The 22699-nt window shown below is 50.7% G+C and overlaps 1 protein-coding gene across 1 annotated transcript in view; it reads right to left on the bottom strand.

Annotated features, from left to right (window-relative positions):
- WWC1 (WW and C2 domain containing 1) overlaps window positions 1–22699 on the bottom strand; it is a 156165-nt gene that overhangs the window by 25325 nt on the left and 108141 nt on the right. Inside the window, exons 9-15 of the mRNA XM_040239437.1 lie at window positions 18191–18433; window positions 10710–10799; window positions 9446–9981; window positions 6331–6439; window positions 5905–5985; window positions 5171–5257; window positions 4155–4347 (exon numbers count right to left, since the gene is read on the bottom strand). Of these exons, the coding sequence (XP_040095371.1) occupies window positions 4155–4347; window positions 5171–5257; window positions 5905–5985; window positions 6331–6439; window positions 9446–9981; window positions 10710–10799; window positions 18191–18433 (1339 nt within the window). The remainder of the gene's footprint in view (window positions 1–4154; window positions 4348–5170; window positions 5258–5904; window positions 5986–6330; window positions 6440–9445; window positions 9982–10709; window positions 10800–18190; window positions 18434–22699) is intronic.

The following is a 22699-nucleotide window of genomic DNA, read 5'->3' on the forward strand; positions in this document are numbered from 1 at the left end:
CTGGGGGAATCAGATAATCAGTAAATCAGATAATCAGTAAATCTATATTGTGTCTCATAGAGTCTAAGATGCCATCAATTATAGAGTGTACTATTATTTCATGTATCACTAAGAAAGAAAAATAGTTACCAATTAGAAGATGACCTGCCAGCTAGTACACACTGCATCTTGATTTCAGAGATGATAAAAATGTGAAAACAACTTGCGCCCTAATACCTACGATACGGAGAAATATTAGGTGATATAAAGTGCTGCAGAGAAGATGATACAGGCAAAGTGCAGAGGTGGGGATAAGAGGGTGGAGAGGGCAATGTGACTTTACGTAGGGTGGAAGGAAGTCCTCACGGAGAAGGTGACATCTGGGTCAAGAACAGAATGAGGCAAGAGAGTGACTTTTGCCCATCAATATCCAGGAGAAAAGAATTACATTCGAAAAGGATGGCAGTGAGAAAGGCCAGAGAAGGGGGTGTGGGGTGTAGGGGGCTGGAGGAAGAGTCTCGGGGATCAAATCCAAGAGATGGCAAGTAGCAGACCTCAGAGGACCTGGGGAGAGCAGGCAAAGGCCCAGGTGTTGACTCTGGCTGGAGACAGAAGCCTTCCTAAGGATTTAAGGAGAGGACTGGATGGACTCATCTGCGATTTAATAGGATCACCCTGGCGACTGTGTTGGAAAGAGATGAATGGCGGCAAGAACAGAAGCGGGGAGACCCGGTAGGGGATTCTGCAACTATCAGGTGAGAGATGGTGGTGGGAGGAGCATGGGAGAAGTGGCTGGAATCTGGAGATCTTCTGAAGGCAGAGATAGGAGTTCCTGAAGGACTGAACGTGGGGTACAAGAGGAAGAAAGGGGTCCAAGACAACCCTGTAGTCTCTGGCTTGGGCAGTGGATGAATGAATGGGGTTGCATTCAGCTGAGACAGTGAAGACATGGAAGGAAAGCTCAGGGGTGTGCTGTGGACACATGATTGGTGATGTCGACTGGATATGCAAGAAAAGATGGAAGAGACAGCGGACATACAGCCCTGAGATGAGTGGGGAGGCCCAGGATAGCGCTACTACATGGAACGGTGTTTGAAAGCCAGGGGATAGGGCAAGATCAATGAAGCAGTGCATGCAAGCAGAAAAGGGGAGAAGAGCAAGGTCTGAGCCCTGGGGCCCTCGGACACGGAGAGGTCAGAGGAATGAGCAAGAATCCACAGAGCAGACAGACAGAGAAGTCAATGATGGGAGAAGGCGGCCAAGAAAGCGAGCGGTCCAGGAAGCCAAGTCAGGGCAAAGGATGTTGAAGAAGATGGAGTGAGCAACTGAGCCAAACACTGCAGACAGGCCAGGAGACACGAGGATGGAGAGAGCTGGCCACTGGATTTAGCAACGAGGAGGTCCCCGATGACCTTGATGAACATATTTTTGGTGGAACGATGAGGGCCAGAGCCCACGTTGGTCTGAGATGCAGAGAAAACACACACACCTCGTTCATGTGTTGTTACAGAGAAAACAAAAGAAGTAATGTAGTAGCTGGAGGAAGAGATGGGGTAAAAAAAATTTTGTTTTTTTACAACATGGGATTAATAACAGCATATATATGGAGAGGTATATAGAGAAGTTCGATCTAGTGGAGGAGGGAAAACTGGAGACAGAGAATAGAGCAGAAGGGTGAGGGTTGGCATGATGACCTTGAGCGAGGATGGCCATGGATGGGAGTGCGGAGGGCCCACCCTGAGCTCTAGGAGGAACCACAGAGCCTGCAAGAAGAGCTAACTGTGGCGGGGCAGCTGTGGGGGCTCTCTTCTGTTTCCTTCTACTGTTCCAGGATTGGGTATAAAGCAAGGGCCTCAGCAGAGGGAGAGTAAGGGTGAGGAGAAAGGAGAAGATAAGAATTTGGTGCTGTGTGTGTTTTTCTCCAATTGCATGGGCAGACAAGAGGGGAGAGTTCACTATAACAGAGCTAGGCTTTTGCCAAGTGTGGATAGCAAAGTGAAAAAAGGAGCTAGGGAGGGTTATAATGATTAGCTCTGGGGTATGAGTGGGCCTGGGCAGTGGGCTGCCTTTACAGAAGCTGCACAGTTGAAGGGTAAGCAATCAGCACCTGCCTGGAAAGCCTGTGACCCTGAGATACCACCATCAAGTGACTGCGGAACTCCTCCCCATGATATTGGGGAGGGCAAGACACATATTCCATCCAAACCCATAATCCAGTAGGGTAGTGTGAAGGCTCCCAGGTAGCACAGTGGTAAAGAATCCATCTGCCAATACAGGAGACACTGGTTCAATACCTGGGTTGGTTAGATCCCCTAGAGAAGGAAATGGCCACCCACTCCAGTATTCTTGCCTGGGAAATTCCACGAACAGAGGAGCCTACAGTCCATGGGGTCGAAGAGTTGTACTTGACTGAACAACTGATCACACACGCAGTGTGATGGCAACATAAGGAAGTTGGAATCTGTGTTCAAATCCAGACTTCTCTACCTACTTACTGGATGACCTGAGCTGGTTAATCAGCCTTTCTGGGCCTTGATCCCTTACCTGCCAAATGGACCCAATGCTAATATTGCTTCCCTGTTGTGAGGATTAAATGAGATACTGCACTCAAAGTTCTTAGCCCAGAACTAGACACACAGACGCTGCTCAGGATGAGTACTACTGTCCTCGCCCGGCTGGTTACGTGGCTCAAAACAGACCGGGGTGCTACCAACTCAGCAGTGCAGGGAGGCAGCGTGTGGCTGCCAACAGCCCTTCCTCCATGCGTCTCCCTTCCATGCCTCCTCCAGCCACCGAAACACGACAGCCTGACACTCCACGTCCCCACGGGACATGGGAGACGGACGCTCCGGTTGGCCATGGATGGAGACAAGCCACGCTGGGATGAGCACTTTGGCTGCTGCCATGGCAACCAGCAATGGCCAGACTTCAATTAGGAAGGAGGAATAAAAGGCCTCCAATTAGGAGGATAAAACAGGGTTGAGTCTCTTCTCATTTAGGAATGCTCAGGACTGAGGAAACGCTTCACTGGAGGAGCCTGGATTTTTTTTTTTTTTTTTTTGCATTTAATTTCTATTCTATCCTTTAGAATAGAAATTAATATTATAGAAATAAATAAAGATGTATATTTTGGGGCATGCCATGCATCTTGCAGATCTCTGTTCCCCAGTCAAGGATTGAACCTGGGTCATGGCAGTGAAAGCCCAGAATCCTAACCACTAGGCGACCGAGGAATTTCTTGGAGGCTGGATTAGGAAAAGCTTTCTGCTTCATCCTTCAGCAACACCCACTCTGGTTACCAAATCCTTGAGTCACCATCTCATGCATTGGGTTCCTCCAGGGAGCACTGTGCTGACCCAGAGAAAACTCCAGGGTCTGACATGAGTGGACCTGCCTGCGTTCTAACTCTGTTCTGACCTTGAGAAAGTTCTTTGTGCCTCAGTTTCCCCACTGGTATAATAGTATGGTACCTAGTTTATAAGATTTGTAGGGAAGATCAACAGAAATAATACAAGTATGGAGTTCAGTTCAGAGTCTACCATATAAACTGCATCCAATTAATACAAGCTGTTTCATTACTGCCAGTAATAATAACAACAATATAAATGGCAATGAAGCTGTTATGAATCCCAGCTGAGCAGGAAGGTGATGGGAACTGATTTCCAGTGAGAACCAGTGTGTGCAGACACTTCATTTCTTTACATCCTTGCTACAGGGACCAGCAGCACCGGCATCGCCTGTGAGCTTGAGAGAAATACAGAATCTTGCTGCCCAGACTTGATGCATCAGAATCTGCATTTTAACCAGGTAACTTGTGTGCACGTGAAAGTTCGAGGGGCAGTGGTTGAGCGCTTCATTCAGTCTCCAGAGAACCACCTATGAAGTAGTCAGGGTTAGCTGGTTTTACAGATAAGGAAACAGACAATTAAAGCATCTCAGGCCACATGGTGGGAAAGGAAGGTGGCTCAGCTTCAGGCACAAGGAAGGGATGAGGCCCCGCAATTCCATAGCAGATAAAGGAGCTCCCTGCTCTCTCTCCCCGCCGCTCCCAGTAAGTACCTAGAACGCACGAAGAGCTGGGCTGGTACAAGCCGTGTTTGCCCCAAGCCTTCTCCCTGAAGTGCAAAGGTGGATCAAGAAGGACAGAAGGCTGGACAGACAGATAGAGCTCTCACCAGGCACTCCTCCAGGTGGCACCTGTCGGTGGTACAGACGTCGACTCTTAAGGTCTTTTGGTGTAGGGCTGGGTAGGACATGGACACCCAGAACACCTCATTGAACACCAGGGTGTCCGCGGCATCCAGGGGCCGGGTCCGGAAGAGGCAGGTGGTGCTCTCGGAGCACGGAAGGATAGCCGCTCGAATGTTCCTAGAGGGGCAGGCACGCACGACAGCCAGGGTCAGGTCGGCCCGGGTCGGGGGCTCAGGCCTTAGACTACATAGCTGCTGCAAATCCCCCAGGAAGCCACAGAGGACAAGAGTTTGTCATTTCCCCAGTCGCTGTGTGTCCAATCTCGTCTGCCTTCTGTTTTGCCTGCTTTTGGGCCTGCCTTCCTCCTTCCCACATGTCACGCCCCAGGCGCTGGCAGGGTGCAGACCATAGAGACAGAAGCTCATACTGCTGCCCTCAAGGCCTACAGTCTAGCAAAGGAGGGGCATGGAGGCAGATGAGCTCAATGAAACAGAAACCCGTCTGTACCAGGCAGAGCCGAGAGGCAAACAGTGCAGGTCTCTGCTGTATTATTAGCCGTAGAGTTAACACCCATCACAACCTGCCCACAGAATCATGCTGATGGGAACTGGCTCTTGAGAAAGGCAGGCCTGGCTCTTTCTGCACGAAACATTAGCGCTTAGAGCAGACAAAAGGGGCCGTGACATCCTCCTTCACCAACCAGACTTCAAGTTCACAAGGACAGGGGTTTGCTCGCCACCCCATTCTTAGTGCTGGCACCTGATCGGGGCTCAGGACACACATGGAAAGCTGTCTGGGGCTCTCCTCTTTAGACTGAGCGTGTCTGCCACCCTGCCTGCATCCACGGTCGTGGCCCTGACCGCGCCTCATGGTCACGTGCACTAACCACCCATAGTGGTCTAGGGGGCCCGTGGTCGGAGCAGGGCAGAAAGGAGAGTGTCCCCTGGGATGGGCGCAGAGGGCGAGAGGATGATACACAGTCCATCAGCTACACACTCACACTTTCTGGTCTTGCTGCAGCAACAAAGCAGAAAGGTTGCTCAGCTGGATGATGAATATTGCAAACTGCTTATTCTTCTCATCATACCTGAAATGAAAAGGGGGCATACAGAGCACCTGTTGGTAATACATTTATTTCTCTCTCCCTTAATTATCATGGACGGAGCTGCTGACGGCTCTGGGACTGTGGTGAGCTGGAGATCACTGACCCAGTGTTTGCCACCATGCGGGGACACAGGTCCAGAGCTGTCAGTCTGATTTTTTAAAGGGAAGCCAGAGGTTGTGTAAAATTTCCTGAGAGCTAAATGTAGGCAATGAATTCCTATTTAAAAATAATGAAGACCATTCCTCATCAAGAGATGAGCAACAACAGGAAATCTAGGCTGTAGCCCCCGAGGGGTTGACTTCAGTCCAGATGAGATGATAAGAAAAAAGCTGTAGTAACGATGATAACCAAACACACCAAGAGGCAGGCGGTCTCAGTCCCTGCCCGGCTTGGCCCCTGCCCAGCTCAGTGACACCAAGCAAGGTACAGTCTTCAAACCCTGTTTTTTTCTCTTTTGCAAAATGGGGAGCTGGGAGGCATAGAAAGAGACCCCCACCTTTAGTTAGCCCACAGCTGTCAGCGGGGCCTGCTGGTTCTGGAGGAGGGTAAATGCTGGACACGCTGCAGAAGGGGGAGGAAGGGACCCAGTGCAGACCACACCCCTCTGTCCCCCCACCCCTGCCCCTTACTTCAGGGCGATCTGAACCCGGGTGGCACCCACTGCTTCTGATTCATCACTGTCGAAAGCTGCAGCTTCCGAGACACCCAGCCTGGAAGGCAACACAGGGAAGACAGAGAGAGTCAGGCTGGTCTGCAGTGACCTGGGGCAAAAGTCATTTTCCAGAGACAGGGTTCTCTCTGGGAGGGAGCAGCAGATTCTTGAGGAGGAAGGTTTGGGTCTGCCGAGCCTCCCTGTGGACCCTGCCTGCCCACAGAGACTTTAGATCCCTCTCTCAAGGGGGCTGCTCTTTCCCCAGTACTTGCTCCCTGGCCACATGCCCCTTGACGGCACTCGGGGAAATCAGCAGTCTCCCAGACATGAAGTATCTCTAGCCCCCCACCCTCCTGTGGGTTCCTCACATACGCTGGAGGGGGCCTGGGACTCAGGGACCCACCTCTGCACGGAAGCCTCATACACACCACTGTCCCCGGCCACGGATTCATCTGACACGGCAGCAGAGACACAGGCCACTTTCAGGCCGCACCCCTGAGCCGTATTCACAGCTGGAGGAAGAGAGCGGGGGAAAAGGCAGGCTTCAGAAATCAGGATACTGTCATCCCAACACGTACTGTGGATCCCCTGTTGTTTTAAGATGGTCCCACCAAAATCCTACTGCCTCTGACCTTTACAGCAAGGTCCTGTGTGTTTTGGGGTGAAGGAAAAGGTGGCAGAGGAGTCTGTGTTCTAACATCTCAGACTCTATTAGGCAAACCACCGGGGTTCAAATCACACTGCTTTGTGACACTGGGATGCTGATTTATTCCCTCTAAGCCCTGCATTCCCTATCTGTAAAATGGGGATAATAACACCTACTTTGTTGGGAGGACACAAGGAGATGATATAGGGAAATCCTTAGTATAGAGACTGGGGCCGGGGAAGTGCCCTAGAAAGCTGTACTGCTATCCTTAGTTACTATGACTACCATTCCCGTCACTATAGTGATGCCTTCCAGATCACTTCCTACACACTTGGGACAAGACCACAGACCCTGGGCCCTTGCGGGAGGACAAGAAGGGGAAGAAGGATTTAAGCACTGGCTCTCCTACTTGCCTATCCCACTGCACTCCTAAGTCAGCTCATCTCTCCTGCCCTTGACGGAGGCCCTCTGAAGTCTCTGACCCGGGACTCAGACTCAGCGCACGCTGCACATTCCTTCCCTCCCCAAGTAATGGGTGCTGACAGTGTGCCAGGGCCACTGCCAAACTCAGAGCTGCCAAGATGAATAGGACAGCTCCTGACCTCCACACAGCACAAGGAGGGCAGATTCAGGGGTTCCAACCTCTGAGCACCTGCTGTGTGCCAGGCACATGGATGGGGGTGGGCGGTGCACTGGCTGGGCTAGGGGATGGTGACTGTGAGCCTGGCAGAGGCCAAGGGGCCATCTGGGTGTGGCTTTCCCAGCCTGCATCCCACATCTGCAGCCCTGGAGCCCTCCTGCCTTCAGACCCAACCCGCTCCACCCTCCAGGAAACCACTTAAGGAGATTAATTTGTCTGCTGACTGAACAGTGGCACTAATCGCATAACCTGCTTAGCGTCTGAGCTCAGCCTGGCAAGTCTTCTGGAGATGGCATGAAGAAATGCTGGCCTGGAACGTGAGTGGTCCCTGGCTCCCAAGCTGCACTGACGCTGTGGGGTGGGGGTGGGGTGGGGTGGGGGTGGGGGGTAGGGGAGGGGTCGCTCCCCACACCCCACTGGAGTCCCAGCATCCCTGATCCAGCTGATCACAGCCCTTAGACAGGGAGCACCGGGAACCCTTCTTGAGCCTCATTAGAGGTTCTGCCTGCACCCCCTTCTCTCTAGGGAACAATTTTCTGAAGCTTTCCACCTGCTGCAGTAGGAAGCCTGTTTTTATTTTTGTTTGAGAGGACTCGGCAAGACTGCCTTCCTGATGAGGGAGCCCCAGGGATCTCCCAGCTCTTCTAAGGAAGTGGCTGGCATGCACCCAGCAGAGCCTTTAATTAACCAGGAAATCGTGTTGCTTCTCCCTTGCTCCCAGTGGCCCTTGTATACGAAGGAACTGATATTTCTGGGTGCTGCAGCTGCCCCCACCCCCATTCCTGGAGCTGAAAGGGGTTGAGCTTCTGGCTGGCTTCATGGGGGTCAGAAGCAGGAGACCTTTGCTGACTAGGTGGTGCTGAGCCCAGTCCTGACTCTCCTGCCTTACCGCAGTGACACTGACCTCAGACAAGTCACTTAACCTCACTGAGTCTCACGCCTTGCAGTCTGTAAGATGAGGATAAAATCAACACCCACCTCATAGTGTTGTTTTGAGGTTTACATGAATCAATATGTACAACAGTGCCTGTACTGTACACCTGAACTCAATAAATCATCCTGCTCAGTCCTGACTTTCATACCATATGCAAGATAGGGTCAGCGAGCGTCAGGGGTATCTTAGGAATAAATACACAGAGCTGCCTCATGTCCTAAGGGGAGCGTGGTGATAAAGAGGTTGGGCACTGGGGTCAGAAAAACCCAGATTCCAGTCCTCCCTTCCCCACATGTTGGCAAGTAATAGCACCTCTCTGAGCCTCTGTCTCCCCATCTGTGAAACAGGTATAATAGAAGGCGTCTATTTCACCATATCAAGCGCATTTCCCACATCAATGCACCCCAATAAATACTGACCATTATAATTTATTATGTGGTTGCTGTTATAGATGAAAATTTTTCTAATAAACCTTGGCTGTCATTATCGGCATCATCTTTTACTTTGAAGCTTCTGACCTGAATCTCAGTCTAGACTACAATGCCCTTTTTGACCTCATAACAGGAGTGATCTTTTGTCATTTCCTGGCTTCAATCACATGGATTCTTGCTGCAATTAGCGTAAAATGTAAACTCCTTACCTTACACAATTTGTTCTCTGCCTGATTCTCTGTCCTGTTGGTGATCCCCTCCCTCTGGTCTCTCTTGCAGCCCCTGTTTCAGCCTCAGACACTTTGCTCTTGCTTCTCTCAAGGCTGGCTCTTTCTCACTGTTCAAGTCGCAGTTGAAATGTTGCCTTCCTTCACCACCCAGCCTGAAATGGCAGCCCCACTCCAACCTGAAAGGCTCCATCACACCCTGTTTTATTTTCCTCCTAAGTGCTCTCCCCCGATCTGCTCGTACAGTTATTATTTGTGCCTTCATTTGCATGCAGGCTTCATGGAACCAGGACCTTATCTGTCCTCCACACTGTGTCCTCTAACTAACCCACATGGCCTATCTGTCCAATGAAAGAATGAATGAATCCATGTCCACCCATTAAGACATAGTTTCCACAGGTACTTAATATCTGTTGCATGAATGAATCCACCATGGAAAAACCCTTTGCACAGGATCTAGATGACAGTAAACACGTAATAAATACCTACTGCATGAATGAATAAATCGATACACCGTGTACAGATCTGTAGGTAGAAAGCAGTAACTGTTGCCCGTAACTGTCACAATTATCACTGGGGTCAGAACTCGGTCCTGAGCACAGTCCCACCTCCCTCCCTCCTGGGATGCGGTGCTCTCTACCTTGGCCCAGCGGCTTGCCCTCCGGGCCTGGCTCCTCCAGCTGGTACCTTTCCCGCGTGCTGCTGCCAAGGCTCAGCTCGCAGAGAGCGGCACTCAGCTCAGGGTCTTCAAACTCCAGGTTGCTCAGGAAGGCGTCCCCAGCCAGGAGGGGGTCAACGATGAGAGGCGAGCAGGGCGGGGACGGGGAGGAGAGCGAGGACCGGGGGGACAGGGAGGTCATGGACTTGGGGGTGCCCGATAGGGAGCGCAGGGCCTGCAGGCGGCCGCCCCCCTCTGCCCTCTGGGTCTTGGCCACTTCGTCCTCGTGGATGGTGGTGATGCAGCCAGAGGGCCGGAAGCCTGTGGCCCCCTCCAGGAGCAGGAATTCCACCTTGTTCTGCAGCTCCGAGTCCAGCTGCTCGAACGGGTCATAGTAGAGGTCGGTGAAGCTGGCCGAGGCAGAGGAGTCCAGGCTGGAGGCAGCCAGGGAGCCCCGGCTGGACGTGAGGGACCCAGGACTGCTGCCGGAGGACAGGCTCTGCATGCTGCCGGAGAGGCTGGGGTTGGGGGGAGCAGAGGACACTGAGCGGGTGGGCCGCCCGGAAGCTCCCCTGGAAAGCACTCAGGACACACTATTTCACTGGACCCCCTGATGGTGTCCAGGGCAGATTGTGCACCCCCGCCTCTCTGAAAGGGATATCCAGAGAAGGCCACATAATCAGGAGCCGGCAGAGTTGGGATTCGAACCCAAGCCAGCTGCCTTCTGAGTCCACTTCCTCCTCTGTTTCTCAAACCTCCACCAGCTGCACTCCATTTTCCTATTTTTCCATATTGAATCCAATGCCAAGTAATGAGGCTTAATATTTTTCTCCAAATCAACTCACTTTTTAAACATTAACATAGTTATCTCCAAAAGGAGCCTTTATATCCTACGTGTAATTTGAAAAGCCCTGTCAACTGATAAGAATATCTGATGAAAACAAAATGTTGTGCTAAAATTCTGGCCACGCTGCCCAGCGAGGCCCCGGCCTGAAGCCGACCCCCTCTGTGTCGCGCAAGTTGGCTGGGAGGGGTGAGGGATGTGAACGAGACTCAACAGTACCTGACTGGGGCCTTCTGTGCGCTGTCAGGACTGAGGAGGCTGCGGTCTGGGGTGCTGAAGGACCCTGCCCTGGGCCACACCTGGCCCAGCACACGCCCAGCCGGACCATCCACGGACCTGCTGTGCACTCAAGCATATCTGGCCATTCCCCGGGGAACACTTACCCCACTGCCCACCACTCACCTCTTCAGCTGGGAGTGCAGGGCCGCGACCTGCCGGGTGGCTTCCTCGAGCTCTCTCACCAGCTGGTTCCTCTTACTGTTTAACTTCAACCTGGAGGGAGTGAGAGAAGATACGAGGGGGAAGCCCTGGGGAATCCAGCCTCCATCTCCCTGAGAGAGGAATCGCAGGCATGCACTCAGGAAGATGTCCACAGACCTACACACACACGGGAACACCCTAGGAGCATTGTACTATGATGTTGGAGAGATATGGTCTCTATGTACAGTGTTATAGTAACTGCTATATGCATCGCCTGCTATATACCAAGGGCTGACTAGGAAACTTAGGTTGTTGTTCTTTAGTCGCCAAGTCGTGTCCGACTCTATGACTCCATAGACTGTAGCCTACCAGGTGTCTCTGCCCATGGGATTCCTCAGGCAAGAATACTGGAGAGGGTTGCCATTTCCTCCTCCAGGGGATCTTCCCGATTCAGAGACTGAACCTGTGTCTCCTGCATTGGCAGGAGGATTCTTCACTGAGGAGCCACCAGGGAAGCCCTGATATTGCCTTAAATCATTTGCACAATAACCCTTCTTGGTAAGAATTTTATCATCTCACTTTATGCATGGGGAAGCTGAGGCTCTTAGAGCTAAATAGTTTACTTAAAGCTAGAGAGTTAGTGGCAGAGTTAAGACTCCACCCAACCATCCCTTCCTGTGCTGGGCACGGGTGTGCAGAGAGAGAAGACCACATGAAGATGTGTAGATGACCATGTGCAGACCCAGGAGCCACAGAGAGAGGCCTCAGAAGAAACAACCCTGCCAACACCTTGACTTTGGACTTCTGGCTTCCAGGACTCTGAGGAAATATTCAACACATTTTTGTTGTTGAAGTCACCCCATGTGTGGTATGCTGGTTTGGCATCCCTAACAAACAAATGCACCATCTTAGGGCAAAATATAAAGGGGACAACAAAAGGTAGGGTCCACCACCAAGCTCTGAGTCTAAACAGCATCTCAAGGCTGAACAGGCAAGAAGCAGTCAGCAAAGGAGCTTGAGAGAACGGTTCCAGAGCGCCTGGGGAAGATCCTGGTGAGTGTGATGGAGCATCACAGGGCCCGGGAGCAAAGGCCTGCACCCAGGCATGCTGACAACAATGCTCATTTCTGCAATTCCTGTCCTGAGGGCAAAATCCTTGGGTTTTTATTTATTTTTATTTTTTTGGCCAGTACAGTGTGGCTTGCGGGATTTTAGTTCCCTGACCAGGGATCAAATCCAGAACCTTTTAGTAGTGAAAGCGTGGAGACCCAACCACTGAACAGTCAGGGAACTCCTGGGCTCAGGAATATGCATCTCTCTCTTTTTTTTTTTTTTTTGGCCACGCCACTCAGCATGTGGGATCTTAATTCCCTGACCAGGGATTGAACCCAGGCCTCAGCAGGGAAAGTGCCAAGTCCTAACCATTGGCCCACCAGGGAATTCCCTGGAATCTACATCGTTATTACCTGTCTCAGGTGACTTTTTGGCACATTGCAGTTTCCAAGGTGCTTCAGTAGCTGGGGATTGTAAGGCAGGAGCTGTGCCTCACTCTCCCAGCCCCGAGCACGGTGCCCACAACATGGACATGTTTGAAAAAGCATCACTGAAGGGAAGACTCCGCCCCAGTTGACACAGGGAAAGCTCCTTTGCTCTCCTGAAAAGACCCAGACGTTCGATCTCCCTTGGGACTCCTCTGGTGGCCCAGAGGTTAAGAAGCCACCCACCAATGTAGGGGACACAGGTCTGTGAAGAGAACACATGCTGCAGAGCAGCTGAGTCTGTGTGCCACAGCTACCGAGCCCAGGCTCTAGAAAGAGCTCGTGCTCCGCAACAAGAGCACAGAGAAGCCACCCGCGTGAGAAGCCACAGTGAAGAGCAGCCCCTGTTCGCTCCAACTAGAGAAAGCCCAGGTGCAGCGGTGAAGACCCAGCACAGCCAAAAAAGTAAATAATAAATTAAAAAATAATCTCCCATGGAAGGATCTTCATATCCCTTTATGCCATCCTACTTGACGAGGAACGACTGACTCATTGCTCCCAAAGCACAGCCAACCCAGCCCGGGGCCTGAGAGAAAGAGTTCATTCCCATGGAAAAGCTAGCCATGCCATCCCTCCACCGACATGCCCCAGGCCCCCAACACAGGCCCTGCCACGAAGACCAGAGACACAACTGGAGAGTGATGAGAGACGGGCGGGATCTGTCACTGGGGAGCTGGGCTGTGAAATTACAGAAAAGACCACAGGAACAGCGGGCGCAGTGGCCTCAGCATGGTTCTTGGCTGGTTCAACTCCTGGCGCTGTGATTCCAGAGTCCTGCCTGGGGCTGGGGGCGGGGGCAGACAGCAGGCCAGCAGATGGAGCCAGTAATGAACAAAAGCCCAGTTTTCAATGGAATGGACAGGACTGTGGAATGTGACCCTCTATAAGAGCAAGACCTTGAAAGGGTGTGAGGTTTTGGGGGGGAGGGTCAAGGCACAGCTGGGGGGTCACCATTTCTACCTCCGTCTTTCTCTCCTCTGGGCGGAGACCACAGCACGGCACACTAGAAGTAAACGCAGGTACCGCCCCCCTGGAGGCCCAACCGCAGGCTTAGGGGACTGGGAGCCAGGTGGCCTGGACTTCTTAAGCACAGGGGTGTCACCACCAGTAACAGCATGCAGGTGCTGAGGCCGCCTCCCAGAGGCAAGGGGCTTCGGTGGCCATATGGCGTTTGCATGTGATGCCCAGCACATGCCGGGAGGCCAAGGGCACATCAAGCGTGGAAGCACGCAGAGGACCCAGGGGGTGGGGCTGGAATCCCCACAAGCTGTAGCTCAGCACCTGGGGTGCTGGTTAAAAATGCAAGAGCCTGGGCTGCGTCTCAGGTCTGGGGAGTTGGCCCTTGGGGCAGGGGGCAGAGACCCCACTCTAACAGGCACTGCAGCTCTCTGGAGTGGTGGGGAGGGTCCACAAGAAGGGAGGCGGGAGGAGGGGTAGGACAGGGAGTCTTGGGGAGAGGTCTGTGTTTCTCACCGATTCCTGATTGGGGTTTGGCAGGCCCTGTGGTGTGCTGTTCCTGGATGTGTCTCTTTCTGGCCTAATCAAAGCCACCTTGAACAAAGAGACTGTTGTGTGCAGGTGAGGAGTACAATTGTTGTTCAGTCACCAAGTCGTATACGACTCTTTGTGATCCCATGGACTGCAGCACAGCAGGCCTCCCCATCCTACACTGTCTCCCAGAGTTTGCTCAAACTCATGTCCATTGAGTCGGGGACACCACCCAACCATTTCATCCTCTGTCTCACTTAAAAAAAAAAAATTTATTTAATTTATTTGACTGTGCCGAGTCTTAGTTGTGGCATGTGGGATCTTCAATCTTTGTTGCAGCATCCAAACTCTTAGTTGTGGCATGTGGGATCTAGTTCCCTGACCAGGGATTGAACCAGGGTCCCTGCATTTGGAGCCCAGAGTCTCAGCCACTGGGAAGTCCCCTCTGTCCCACTTAAAGAGAGAGAGAAGAAAGAGTGGAGCATGGCTTCCCTGGAGGCTCAGTGGTAAAGAATCCAGTGTAGGAAACACAAGAGACATGGGTTCAATCCCCAGGTTGGGAAGATCCCCTGGAGAAGGAAACGGCAACCCACTCCAGTATTCTTGCCTAGAAAATTCTATGGACAGAGGAGCCTGGTGGACTACAGTCCACGGGGTTGCAAAGAGTAGCAACTGAGCATGCATGCCTGAGAAACAAAAAGAGAAAGAAACCTAGATAGAGAACAAGAGAGTCAGAAGATGAACACAGACAGTCAGGGCGCTGGAGGCAAAGAACACAGATGAAGACGTATGGGTGGGCTTTCTCCTCTCTCACCTGCAGGGCTCAGGCCATCAGTCCTGTCCTTCCCAAGGCTTTCCCTGGCTTCTCTCTGCGTGACCCAGGGGACCCTGCTCTCTGGGACCTCGAGTCAGCCGCTCAGCAGTTGCAATGGACTGGAGGTTCTGGCTTCCCTGGATGGGCTGTGTGAACTCACTGTTCTAGGAGAGCAGTCAGACCTTTGAAAGATGATGCTGAAGGCCTTCTAAGTGGGCAGCAGCCTGGGTAGTAATCCCGGCTCTGTGCCTCGGTGATATCGGGTGAGCCTCAGTTTCCTCATCTATGACGGGAAGATTAATCTCAGGGTTGCTGGGAGGCTTAGATGAGATGATGTAGGTTACAGAATCTGGTACATAATGGTACCTTTTGCATGTAGTATAGGCTTCCCAGGTGGCACTAGTGGTCAAGAACCCACCTGTCAATGCAGGAGACTCTTAAGACGCAGGTTTGATCCCTGGGTTGGGGAGATTCCCTGAAGGAGGGCATGGCAACCTGCTCCAGTATTTTTGCCTGGAGAATCCCATGGACAGAGGAGCCTGGCGGGCAACAGGCTCTAGAATCACAGAGAGTCAGACTTGACTGAGCGACTAATACTCACTTTAGGGAGTTCTAACAGCATATCCAATCCTAATTTCAAGAAACTGAAATTATTAGAGAAGAGCCTCAGTTCACAATCTGGTCTAACCACCGGCCTTCAGAATATATAAATATTTGTATATAATGTAATTATCTTGTTTTTGCCCCCATATTAGGCAGTTGAAGTCCATATGGTCAATGACTTGCTCAAGGTCAGTGGTAGAAAGGGTATTTCTACTGACGCACCAAGGAGTAAGGCGGTCACGGATCTGTTCTTTTCAGCTGCTTGCTGTGAGCATGATGAATAGCTGAGGGCTTCCCAGTGATAGCTGGAGGGCCTGGAAGCAAGTCAGGAACCCAGAGGACCGGCAGACACATTAGGAGATACACGCAGAGGCCTGTAAGGGTCTGCTCAGGTTGGCTAACCATTTATTCTTTCAAATGACACTAAAGGCAAAAAGTGTCGTGTCAGAGGCCTCGTCTCCAAGCTGCACAGCCATGGGGAAAGTAGGACAGGGTCTTGGCACTAAAGGAGATTTCTAGAAGGCACTTCTTAGGGCTATAAACCACCAGCTACTGAAGCCCTTTCCTCCTCCTCCCAGCTGCCTGGTGGTGTGTCAGCAATCAGCCACTCCTCCCAGGAGAAGGAAAAGGTGAGGAAAGTGACACATCCCTGCAAATAGTTCTGACAAGTGGCTTGGTGGGGAAAGATTTCCCACCACTGACAGTCAATGGACCCTTTGATGTGCTTACAGGAGGCCAGGCAGAGGCGGGTCAACTTGACCCATTTGGCACCCTGCCATATGCAGATAGAGCTCACTCACAGTTACCAGGGTGGGGCTGCAAGCAGGGTGCCTTAGCACAGAGGAGGCTCCCTGAAAGCATCCTAGCCCCCATCACAGGGTGATACAGAGAGCACAGCTGGACACCTAGGACACCTGGCCTGCTGCCACTGGCCCAGCCAGCTTCATCTGCTTTATAAACTGGGCTTCTGCCTCTGAGTACACTGGAAAGAGGAATGCCCCTGCTCATCCCTTCCCCTCTCGCCCGTGTCCACCCCACAACAAGTTTGAAAACCACAGTCTTCAATTCTGGGCTTCCCTGGTGGCTCAGCCAGTAAAGACTCTGCCTACAATGTGGGAGGCTTGGGTTCGATCCCTGGGATGGGAAGATCCCTTGGAGGAGGGCATGGCAACCCACTCCAGTATTCTTGCCTGGAGAATCCCACAGATAGAGGAGCCGGGTGGGCTACAGTCCATGGGGACGCAAAGAGTCGGACAGGGCTGAGCGACTAAGCACAGCACGACTTCAATTGTAGCTCCTTAAGGGCAGGTGGTGGTGGTTTAGTCACTAGGACATGTCTGACTCTTGCGAACTGTAGCTTGCCAGGCTCCTCTGAATATTCACTGGAAGGACTGATGCTGCATATTCCTGAATATTCATTAGAAGGACTATTCATTCCTGAATATTCACTGGAAGGACTGATGCTCAAGCTGAACCTCCAATACTTTGGCCACCTGATGCAAAGAGCTGACTCATTAGAAAAGACCCTGATGCTGAGAAAGACTGAAGGCAGGAGGAGAAGGGGATGACAGAGGATGAGACAGTTGGATGACGTCACCAACTCAATGGACATGAGTTTTAGCAGGCTCCGGGAGATGGTAAAGGACAGGAAAGCCTGGCGTGCTACAGTCCATTCCATGGGATGGACAGTCCTATTGCCACACACCCCTATCGCCACACATTCCACGGGGTGGCGAAACATTGGACCCGACTGAGCGACTAAACAACAGGCTCCTCTGTCCACGAGATTAAGGGCAGGGACTTTGTCCAATAAAGTCTGCTGCCAAAAAAAAAAAGTGAAAATAACTGAATACACTTTTAAGAGTATCAGAGCAGAGATCATGACCTATTCACTTCTGAATTCTCCAAATTGCTTTGCATGTAAAATATGTGCCACAAAACATCTCTTGCATAAATGCAGAAGCTGGGGATTGAAGGACCACCTGTAGGACTCTGTGAACACAGAGATATGCTCTGTGTAGTATGGGTGTGGAGTCTGGTGAGATACTAAAGGATTAAAGGCTATTGTGGCTCAGCTGGTAAAGAATCTGCCTGCAATGCAGGAGGCCTGGGTTTGATCCCTGGATTGGGAAGATCTCCTGGAAAAGGGAAAGGCTACCCACTCCAGTATTCTGGTCTGGAGAATTCCATGGACTGTCTATGGGGTCGCAAAGAGTCAGACACAACTGAGCGACTTTCACTGTACAGTCTAAACTGGAGAATGTAAACCAGTGGCTTTCATGTTAAATCAAGCCCACAGATGAAGCTAATTTAGCCTCTAGGGTGTTAAAAATGGTTTTGGATTAGTTGCCAATATTGAAAAAAGAATCAAAAGAACTCTTTTCTTGAAAAATGGGGCCTCTAGCAGCCTGGGGCCTGTACTTACCTCCTGGAGGCTGCAGACAACACCTGGGGTCTGAGCACTGCAGTCTAACATGGCCCATGGCCAAGCAGCCTCTGGCATTTATATCACCTGCTTGACCCCTATCAGTATCTCAGTTTGCAAGCCCCATCTAAACCTGTGTTTTTCAAACTGCAAATTGCAATTCCTTAGCAGGGGGCAAAACCAATTTAGTGGGCCACGACCGGTGTGAAGAGAGATGCAGTAAAAGTATAGAGGACTGTCACACACAAAGACTACGCACTGTTTTGTGAAACTTTTGTCTATTCGGTAATAATATGTGAGTCACTATCACAAAGCTGGAGAACAACTGCTGTAAATTACATAGAGCTTATCTCAGAAGAGAATTTCTGAAAATCTGCATGCGAGCAGACGTTTTGGTAATGTGATTCCCTCTGGTAAAATTTTGGGATGGTTGGCTGGTGAGTCACTTTCCTAGATTTGCTCTTCTGGAAAGTGATGAGCTCCCTAAACTGTGCTCTCAGAGTGGCGCCCGGGCGTCCCAGGTTGGCCCTCTCACTGCGGGGCTGGAGGATGACCAGCAGCAGGGAAGGGCCCCGTGCCCCCGGCCCAGCCCCACCTCTCAGTCAGCGCCTTGCTCTGGGTGTCCCGGGCCGCCTGCAGGTCCTTCTCCAGCCGCCGGCGGGCCATCTCCAGCTGCTCCACCTCCCCTTGGGTCCACTTCCGAGGGCTGATGAAACGCATCTCCTTCAGCAGCTCCTCCTTCTCGTTGATGAGGATCAGCCGGTCCCTCTCAGAGTCGAGCACCCCAGGCCAGGCCTCACTGTCAAGCTTGGCGAGCTGGATCTTCAGGTTGGCAATCCTGCGGGCCAAGAGGGTGAGCGTTGACCGGTGTGCTCAGTGGCAACCCAGGAGCAGCGGGACAGACTGTGTTGCCAAGGTTACATGGTCCGAGGAGCACTGGTGTTCTCAGAGCATCTTCTTTGACCCTGACTGGCTTCCTTTTGATCAGCGTGTGGTCTCAAGAACAGATTTTTATCTAACGAACCCAGGCGGTGCCTACTACATGCCAATCCCGGCTCAGCAGGGACGGGGGGTAGAGGCAGTGTCCTTGCCCTGAGGGACACGAAGCCCGATAGAACAGAAGTGGACCCGTCACCAGGCAGTAGCCTCCTATCGCTAGCTATGCGCCCTTGGGCAAGTTGCTTTGTCACTCTGCAGGGAATAACAACACCTCCTTCCTTGTGGGGTAACGGTTGCAGGTTTTAGGACATAATTCATAAAATGTCCAAGTGCAATATCTGGCACACACTAAACTAGCCCTCAATGAATGCTTCTGCTGCTACTGCGCTCGCTCCCTGGTTTAACCACTTCTTACGTGTGTAATGTGGGGCACACTCCCTGAGCCTTGCATAGAAGAAAAGTTACTTCTGCATCAGAATTGGTGTGAAAATGAGCAATTATGTGTTGTGTGTGTCTGGCACGTAAATGCTGAAACAGTGGCAGTCACGGGCCCTCTATGATGACAGCAAACACTGCCATTACTACCCTGGTCTTCTCAGTCCAGAGGGTAGTGGCAGCACCCTGCGAACAATGGCAGACTTGAGGTCAGAGGCTGCCTGCTAGAGTCTTGGCTCTGACTTTCTTAAGAAATCATTTAGGTAACACAAGCTGCTAGCACAGTGCCTGGTACACTGCAGGCCATTAAGAAGTGTTACGGGAAGGAGCTGGGAGCCCTTTACTGCTTTGAGACTCAGTATCCTCATCTGTGGGCTTCCCAAGTGGCAGGAGTGGTAAAGAACCTGCCTGCCAAGGCAAGAGACCTGAGAGACGCAGGTTCAGTCCCTGGGTGGGGAAGAGCCCCTGGAGGAGGGCATGACAACCACTCCAGTATTCTTGCCTGGAGAATCCCAGGGACAGAGGAGGCTGATGGGCTACAGTCCGTGGGGTCACAAAGAGTCGGACACGACACAGCACACACACACGCATCCTCATCTGTAAGGTGGGGATGATACTAGTACCTGAGAGGTGAGTTGTGAGGACCAAAGGAAAACGTATCATTAAGAGCTCTTTACACAGATGTACATGAACCCTTTTAAAATTAACATATTTTTTTAAAAATTGGAACAATCCATTCCCTTAAAGAGGACTTGAAAAAGAAAAAAAGAGCTCTTTATACAAGGCCAAGTGCTACATAGATATTCAGTATGATTATTATTGTATCAAATTAAAATTCACAGTATTGGTAAGAATATTGCTAAAATAGTTAAAAACAATCATGTGATTCTTCAGGATTTAGTCTTTGCAAAGCGTTTTTATTAATAGCTATCACTACCAGGCTCCTCTGTCCATAGGATTCTCCAGGCAAGAATACTAGAGTGGGTAGCCATTCCCTTTTCCAGGGGGATCTTCTCCACCCAGGGATCGAACCCAGGTCTCCCGCATGGCAGGTGGATTCTTTACCATCTGAGCCACCAGGGAAGCCCCTTCACTGTCCTACCCTGGGGTGGACAGGACCTAATGGTAATCCTGTGGTAGCCAGAGGGGATGCAGTTCCCCTACGACTGCAGGTCATACGCATGACCAGTATTTGTTGGGGTCCCAGGCTTCCAGACTCTCAGGTCAATCTTACCTGCAAACAGTGTGGCCAAATTCTTATTTTACCAAAAACATTGTTGGAAATGAAACCTCCAGGCTGTGTAGTGAGAAATTCACAGAGAAACACATATACATTTGCTTCTTCCCAGCCAAGTGTCTCTCTTGGAGAAGGCAATGGCAACCCACTCCAGTACTCTTGCCTGAAAAATCCCATGGACGGAGGAGCCTGGTAGGCTGCAGTCCATGGGGTCGCTAAGAGTCGGACACACCTGAGCGACTTCACTTTCACTTTTCACTTTCATGCATTGGAGAAGGAAATGGCAACCCACTCCAGTGTTCTTGCCTGGAGAATCCCAGGGACAGGGGAGCCTGGTGGGCTGCTGTCTTGGGTCGCCCAGAGTCGGACACGACTGAAGCGACTTAGCAGCAGTAGCAGCCAAGTGTCTCAGCAGGCACTCTTAGAGTGAATTAATCTTAATCCCATACTCACATATACAGCAGTCTACCAAAACCGGCTTTGGGATAACTATAGCTGTTATCCAGCCAACTGCTTGAGAATGGGGTGCCATGGCCAAGTCGGGGGTGGGGGTGGGGGCTCTATTACACATGGGACATTGAAGAGGTGACTGATGCTTCTTTTTTTTTGTCCTAGATCCACCAGAGTCAATCTCTGTATTTTTTAAACATATTTTAAAAGTCTTTATTGAATTTTTTTTTAATATTGCTTCTGTTTTATCTTTTGGCCAAGAGGCATGTGGGGTCTTAGCTCCCCAGCCAGAGATCAAATCTGCACCCAATGCATTGGAAAGACAAAGTCCTAACCACTGGACTACCAGAAAAGTCCTTTTTTTTTTATTTCAGTATAGTTGCTTTACAACGTGGCATTAGTTTCTGCTATATAGAAAAATGAATCAACTATACATATACACATATCCCCTGGTTTGTTTTATTTTTCTTCCCTTTTAGGTTGCTAATTGATGTTTTATTGAATGTACTTTCTGGTGGTGCTTTCCCTATGTCTGCTCTTTAACTCTGAGCCACACATCCTTAGGAGAATCTGAAGAAATCCCCAAGAAGGGCACGCATGACAAAACTTGGCAGCAGTCAGACCTTGCGTTACAGCCACCGACCCTCCCTGCCTCAGGTCCCACAGCCTTTGCTTCCCCTTTCAGCAGGCTACTTTTTATTCTTTGTCCTTAAACTACTTTTAGGTGAAAGAGGAGGCACAAAGTTGGATAAAGGTAGATGAGTTACAAAGCTCTGTAATGAGAAGTTTAGTGGTGCAACCCTAAAGGAAAGATTCCAGCCCTTTCATTTCTCCGTAACTGATCATCTAAGATAGCCACCACTGCAAACTGGAATATATACAGAGTTCAGAGGGGCCAAGAAGTGGTTGTCCAAAGCGGCAGTCGTGCTGTTCTGCTGGATCTCTAGGGGGAGCTGAAAGAGTGCACAGGGTGTTTTTTTCCCCACCAGAACAAAATCCACTTTCTGCTTCTTTTGTTAACAATATTCCAAGTTTTCTTTGGGAAACAGACATGTCCTCCCATACTTTCAGGTCACTTGGTTCCCACAGAGCTGACCTCAGTCCCCTTCCTATAGTCGGGCACATGACTCATGTCTGGACCTTCAGAGAATTCCAATTCCTCCCACCCTGCGACGATGACTGGCTCTCCCAAAAAAGCCAATGAGTCTCAAGCCCAAAGCTTTGTAAAACTGTATGGGGAAGGTAGGTCCTATTTCTGCTGGGGTTGCTAGCCTGGCAGTATGTAAGTCTAGAACAGCAGGGGTCATTTTTTGCTTCGACAGAAAAAACCTGTCAACACAAAGGCAAGCAGGAAGAAGGAAAGGAGACTGAGGCTATGTAACATCATTTGAAACTCTGGATCCAGCTGTGCCTGAAGCTAGATTACCCCTTCACTTTGGAGCTCAATAAGCCTATGAATTCCTTTTCTTGCTTCCAGTTTCTACAGGATTCCTGTCATTGCTGCCAAGGGGTTTCTGCTGCTCACTCATTGTTGGTAGAGGGGCAGGGCTGGGTACCGCCACACTCTCCCTGGCCTGACTTAGAATGTCCAAGGGCTGGGCAATGTAGCCTAAGGAGGAATGGATGCAATGTGCTTGGTTTCATTATCATCAGACCTTATGAGTTCTTTCTCAGAAATACAGGCTCAGTGTATAGGAAGACCATGGACCGTCCCGTTCAAATTCTGAATCTACCTTGAAAAGTCATGAAACATCTTAGATCTTACTTTTTTCTTAACATGGAGAGAATATGAGATAAGCTATGCTATAAGGTTGCTTTTAAAATTAAGTGAGATACACTGTCTGGACCGTTACAGATTCTCTAAGAATGTCAGCTTTGATTACTATTTTATTTGCAGTAGTGGAACCCAATTGCCTAGGATTCTATGAAGTCACAGAATATCTAAAGTTCCTGGTGTCTACACAGTTTAAAAACAGAGCTTGTTCCCAGTTGGGCAGGAGACACTGAAATGGGTAGTATCAGTAGTCTTTTTATCCTGTTGCT

The sequence above is a fragment of the Oryx dammah genome, unplaced genomic scaffold (genome assembly GCF_014754425.2).
Source record: "Oryx dammah isolate SB20612 unplaced genomic scaffold, SCBI_Odam_1.1 HiC_scaffold_5, whole genome shotgun sequence".
NCBI lineage: Eukaryota > Metazoa > Chordata > Mammalia > Artiodactyla > Bovidae > Oryx > Oryx dammah.